The sequence below is a fragment of the Gossypium hirsutum genome, chromosome D08 (assembly GCF_007990345.1).
Source record: "Gossypium hirsutum isolate 1008001.06 chromosome D08, Gossypium_hirsutum_v2.1, whole genome shotgun sequence".
NCBI lineage: Eukaryota > Viridiplantae > Streptophyta > Magnoliopsida > Malvales > Malvaceae > Gossypium > Gossypium hirsutum.
The window spans coordinates 12293724-12299723 of NC_053444.1; the positions used below are offsets into that span (position 1 = coordinate 12293724).

The 6000-nt window shown below is 31.3% G+C and overlaps 1 protein-coding gene across 4 annotated transcripts; it reads left to right on the top strand.

Moving 5' to 3' along the window:
- The first annotated feature begins 53 nt into the window (after positions 1 to 53).
- Positions 54 to 4343, top strand: LOC107913436 (SWR1 complex subunit 2). 4 transcript variants are annotated; one of them, XM_041099867.1, is made up of 9 exons: positions 54 to 234; positions 354 to 423; positions 676 to 747; positions 892 to 935; positions 1018 to 1273; positions 1550 to 1656; positions 2427 to 2617; positions 3577 to 3843; positions 3938 to 4343. In XM_041099867.1, exons 1-6 carry the CDS (start codon positions 167 to 169, stop codon positions 1553 to 1555), a joined length of 516 nt encoding a protein of 171 aa, XP_040955801.1. In that variant the 5' UTR covers positions 54 to 166; the 3' UTR covers positions 1556 to 1656; positions 2427 to 2617; positions 3577 to 3843; positions 3938 to 4343. The 4 variants fall into 4 exon arrangements, with proteins under 4 accessions (XP_040955801.1, XP_040955800.1, XP_016697503.1 ...); XM_041099866.1 differs by lacking the exon at positions 2427 to 2617; XM_016842014.2 differs by lacking the exons at positions 1550 to 1656; positions 2427 to 2617.
- Positions 4344 to 6000: the final 1657 nt, after the last annotated feature.

Consider the following 6000-nt stretch of genomic DNA (forward strand, 5'->3'; position numbering starts at 1 on the left):
TCCTTCTAGCTTTCTTCTCCGCTCTCCTCGCCGTCTTCTCCTTCTCTTTTTTACCTCTCTTTGGCGTCGCAACTGGACTTAGAACACCGATCAGAAAGCACCCTCCATCTCACGTTTTCCGTTCCTCTCCATCGGCGAAACTGGTGAAGTTTTTACTGTTGTGTCCATGGGAACCGGTAAAGAAGATACAGCCGTCTTCCTGGATCGTGCTTCTCGATCAACCAGAGGGAGAAGGTGAATCTTCAACCTAAATTAAGATAGGATTCCTATCACTTAATACGGTTCTTTCTTTTTTTCAAAAAAAATTGTCTGGAAATAATTAATATGAAAACACTATTATTTTCTATTTCCAGGATGACGAAGTTGCTGGACGAGGAAGTTGAAGAGGACGAGTTGTTTTGGAATCAAGAAGCTTTTAATGAGGTTCAAGCACACACTTATTCTAGTGAAAATACTCTCACCATATTCTTAGATTATAGAATTGATGTTGATGTATTGGAATACGGGTGATTTGATGTTACCTTAAATTCGTACAAACTCTGAAAGTGTTTATTTAGAGCGACAATATTGGGAGTAGCTAGAAATTATGATCACTACTTAGTTTATTAGTTTTAGGTTTTGATTAAAGGATTCACAGGCATTAACCCTTTTTTCTGTTTGTGGTTCTCTCCTTAGGAGGAGAATGATGTCAATTACGAAGAAGAGCCAGAGGTTGCTGATGTGTTTGATAGTGACTTCGATGAAGATGTTTGTATTGCTCTCTTCTCTACACTTGATTTAATTCATTTTCTATAATTACTCTTCCGTTGTAGGATATCTTTCTTAGTGCTAAGAGAACTTCACACCTTTGGTATCTTGAAAATTGACTTTCTTCTATGGATTGGCTGCTAGGAGCCTGAGCCAGATGAGAAAGTAGAAAATGAAGCAGATGAAAGGTTTAGCTTCTTTTACCTTTTTTGTATTGTATTTACATCTCCATTTCATTGCCCTTATTTTTATATTTAATCGCCCTAGCAGGGTTCACACAAAGAAGCGTCTGATATTTCCTGGAAAGCCTTCTATGAAGAAAATGAAGAAAAAGAAAGTTCTTTCAAATTTAGATGGTGAATCCAAGGATGAAAATCTTACTCAAAAGACTTCCTCTACACAGCATCATGATGCCCCTGATGATGCAGAAGGTGAAAGAATTATAAGGAAATCTACAAGAACTTCAGTCATTGTTAGGCAAGCTGAGCGAGATGCGATACGTGCTGCTCTGCAGGCAACAATGAAGGCAAGTTTTTTGGTTATTTTTTTCTTCTTTTATAGGAAAATATTTCTAGTAGACATTGTTATATCAAAAATGGGAAAATAAAATGGATCATGGTATTGGTTACTGCATATATCTTTTCTAACTGATATTTATATGTGTATAAATATATATTCTTTTGTATATAGATGAGATCTAGTTTAAACTTAAGCAAAATAATACAATAAGTGTTTTCATAACGACTGCTTTGAGTATTATACCATTTGATGTTTGTTCTTGACTCTACTCTTGTTCTTGAAGCTTTAATTTCACCGGTATATGTTGGAGGGAGCTTAGGGGGGATGATTGTCTCAAAGTGCCATAGTATTTCCTAGATTCCTGATGTGTGAATTGACGTCTTTGTACAAGTAAATGACATTCCTCCCTTACTTTAAAAAAGGAAAAGAAAGAATATAAAGAAAAGGAAACTGTAAATCAAACCGAATGGGAATCCCAATCTTTCTGAGGAAATTATTCCTGCATTTTGGCTTGGCTCCTCCAAGAAAGAAAAAAATAAAAATGGATGGATGTATAGTTTTTTGGCCACTAAGCTGAAAAGGATTAGTTTCATTGCACTTCATTCTGCGTCTCTTGCATGTAGCTATAGATTTGGATATGGATGAGAATTTCAAGTTTAGGTATAAGGTTTCTCTATATTATTTTTCTATATGTTGTCCTCACCTTTAAGCCTTGTGAATTTGGGTATAAATCTTTATGCCTCAAGCATCATTTCCCATGAAGAAATTAGGTTCTTGTTGTTTGTGACCCTCCCCATCCCCACCTGGGCTGTTTTTCTAGTCTTTGATCATCTTGCTCTGGTGGTAGATGTGATTTCTTTAACCAATTTGATGTTGGTTATGATTTAATATGGGTGTTCTTTTTCTGCAAATTTTGATCCAAGTAGTTTCCAAGGTTAATCACTTTGCTAAAGAATCGGTATTAATTCCGTGAAGACTATGTCTAATTAATATTTCGCAATGACCTCAGATTTAACAACATAATCGCACTTGTGCATACAAAGTTTTAAATCCATCCGATATTTCTATCACATCTGTTGAGAATATTGTCTTTTTATATATATATTTGATGGTTTGAAATTATTTATATCAAATGATGTTAAGACGTTTGTAATTACTAGGAAATTTGATGGGCATGATCTGCTTGAATAATTTTTCTTGAAGTACCCATGTCCAGCACTTGTGTCCAACATGTGGATATGGAGTTATTACCTCTACAGATCCTCCGAATACATGGGAAACCTTAGAAAGGCTTAACCGTATCGGATACATACTTGTATCCAACACTCACACCCAAGTCCGAGTAACATAGGTATGAAACATGACGGTTGGATTAAGCGGATATATATATTCGTGTATGTGCTACATCAGCACCATACTGACTTTATAGCTCAATTCACATGTTTTCTGTTGCCTTAGACCTTGTCATGCTACTTCTAGCAACAGAGTGCAACTTTATTATCTATGTTTAGATAATTATACATAGAATGTATAAGTTTAGATTATTATACATAGAATGTCCTAATAAAGATATTAAGAATTTCACACTACACTTTATGCACAAATCTGAGTGTTGGTTATCTAATTGAGCATTGAAATGCATAGCTATTTATGGTCACTTGCACTTGTTTTCCCCTCCATTTGAGGTTTGCATTTTCTTTGAGACCATAATGTAGTTAGAAGCAATAAAAAAACTATCACTGTCTTTTACTGCAACTTCTGTAATCCTTTGGTTGAAACTCATGAACTATTCAGAGATGTGAAACTGTCAAGTTGTATACGGTCAGAATTTGATGCATGTCTGTGTGTGTATGTATTGTTTGATTGTATAATTTGGAAAGAGTGAAAATGTAGCTATGCCATGTTCTATATTCTTCTTATTTCAGGGGCTATAGATTTAAGCAATTAATTGAACTTAATTTTAAAGCACAAGTTACAAACATAACTGGTAGGCATGACGTGCAATCCTGGTAGCCAAAGCCTGGTGGGTTGTGTCTCAATTGATTTGTCTTTATTGAGAAAACAAATGAAAATTTATTTCATGAGAATATTAATATATGATTTGAGAGATGTACTGCTAGGTTTGATATATTAATCTGAAACTACAACTTTTGGGATAAGAAAATCCATAAATTTGAATGTGTTCTGTTTTGATGTTGTCAATATTTCTATCAGAAGCAAATGTTCTGTCATCCATCTTTAATTCTAGCTTATTCTTGTGCTTTTCCTTTGCTACATGGAACTTAAGGGGGTTACAATAATTTTTAATAGGTACATTGTGAAGTAAGAGGGAGTCTTGAACCTTGAGATGTGGGGAAACCTTGAGATCAATTGAATGTGGGGAAGAACTTTGCAGATTTAAGAGCCTTACCAAGATCAATTGGAAACCTTGAGATGCTTGAAGGGTTGGACATAAGTGACAACCAGATCAGAGTTTTACCCGATTCTTTCAGATTATTGTCGAAATTGAGAGTTTTCCGAGCTGATGAGACTCCCTTGGAAGTTCCACCAAGAGAAGTAATCAAATTGGGTGCTCAGGTAATGCTAATCTGGCTACAAATTTAACTTGCTGGGACCTTTCCTGTTTGATTTCTTATGAGCTACTAACTCATTCAACTTCTTTCTATATTAGGCTGTTGTTGAGTTCATGGCTGATCTCGTTGCCAAGAGGGATACCAAGGCAGCACCACCAAAGAAGGAGAAAGGTTTTTGGTTCAGGATTTGCTCGATTTGTTGGCCGTTCCGGACCGCAAATACGGACGACAACATGTAACCAATGAATTACTACTACAGTTTTTTCTTTTTAGCCCCTTGTAAATATCTTAAAAATGTTTTGGTTTCTTGTCAAGATGTGTGTGTGTGTTTTTTTTTATGCCATTTCCATTACTTTGTAAATTATTTGTGAGATTGGTGAGCTTTTCAAAGTTCAAAATCTTGATTGCTTGCAAGTGTTTTCAAATTCAAGTGAAGTGAAAAACCTACAATTGTAATTGTAAATCTTTTGGCATCTATTCTATAGCATCCAAATTCTACTTTTAGTATAAATTTTGTTTTTAAATGCCTATGTATTGCTATTGCACAAAGGAACTGATTGGGACATGAAAAAACATGTGAACAGTTGGAATAGAATTTAGCCACTAAGAATAAATATACATAAAAAAAAGGGAATAAATTCTTTTTAAAGAATTTGTTTAGTTGTTCCATGTAGTTTCTTCTATTCAGAAAGTAGGTGAAAAATAAAAAATATAGTAAATTTTTTAAAAGTCTAAAAATTATTAAAATTCAGAAAAATATATAAAATTCTCAAAAATAAAATACAAAATAAACAGAAAATCTCAAGAAAAAACAGAAAAAAAAAAACACAAAATAATAAAGAATATATAAATACATATGAATCTACAAAAATATAAACACTAAATTTATCTTTATTCTTTCCAAAAATATGAATTATTTATATGTTAATTTAGCTTATATATCATTTACTATTATTTTATTTATAATATTTTAATTGTATACTATAAATTATTAGCATTTTAATTGTATACTATAAATTCTTCATTACCATATTTATCTCTATGCTATTAATTAGTCACAAAATATTAATTATACATCATATATTATTAGGTTATAGTTACACAAGAGTTCGTTGATTTTTGCTAGGTAAATACATATTCAAACTTTAGATTAAATTATATATTTTTATTAAATTATATTTAATAATAATTATTTTAAATTATATTTTATAGTATTATATATTATGATTTTAGTAAATTCATATAAGAATATTTAATATTAATAATTTTATTAAATTATATTTTTTATTAAATTATATTTAATAATAATTATTTTAAATTATATTTTATAGTATTATATATTATGATTTTAATAAATTCATATAAGAATATTTAATATTAAGAATTTTATTAAATTATATATTTTTATTAAATTATATTTAATAATAGTTATGTTAAAATATGATTAAATTATTTATTATTTATATTAATAATCTTATTAAAATTTAATAACAATAACAATAATCATCTACCTAAAAAAATTCTGCTAAGGGTATTCTAGTCATTTTAATTTTTTTCCTTATGCTATTACAACATTATTCCATTCAACCAAACACAAGAATACTACTACAGTTCTATTCCATTCCATTCAACCAAACTAAAGGTGTTCATGGCCGGGCACAGCCAAAATTTTAGGTGTGGGTCCGACTAGGTTTAAAATTTTACCTAAATCTAATCCGGATAAAATTGTTAAAACATGGGTTCAGCTCATCCGTATTAAACTTTTTATGTAAAATTCTTTAAAAACATATAACACATTAAAATTATTAAAAATATTAAAATAAATGTTTTTAAGTAAATGTTTCTAAAATAGTAACCAAATTAACAATAAAACAAGAGTTATACAATATTCAAACAATAACAATAAAATAGTAATAACATAACAGTGATATAGGAGCAAAATAATTAAAGAAAAAACAAGAAAATGGCAACAAAATAGCAAAAAAAAAATAGCCGTTTTTTTTCTTTGCATATTCGGGCCAAGCCAGATTCAGGCCAAAAAGTCTTACCCGAGACCCAGCTCATTTTCTAAACGGCCCTTATTTTTTTCCAAGCTCATTTTTCGGGCCTATATTTTTACCCAAACCCTCCCATTGGGCAGGTCTTTGGGTCGGGCTAGGTG

What these genes read in the sequence shown, in the direction of transcription:
- LOC107913436 (XM_016842014.2), top strand. Translation starts at nt 167, where the DNA reads ATGGGAACCGGTAAAGAAGATACAGCCGTCTTCCTGGATCGTGCTTCT. An exon ending in ATAGTGACTTCGATGAAGAT is followed by an intron (nt 748 to 891) that starts GTTTGTATTGCT and finishes ATTGGCTGCTAG; the next exon opens with GAGCCTGAGCCAGATGAGAA. An exon ending in GAAAATGAAGCAGATGAAAG is followed by an intron (nt 936 to 1,017) that starts GTTTAGCTTCTT and finishes TCGCCCTAGCAG; the next exon opens with GGTTCACACAAAGAAGCGTC.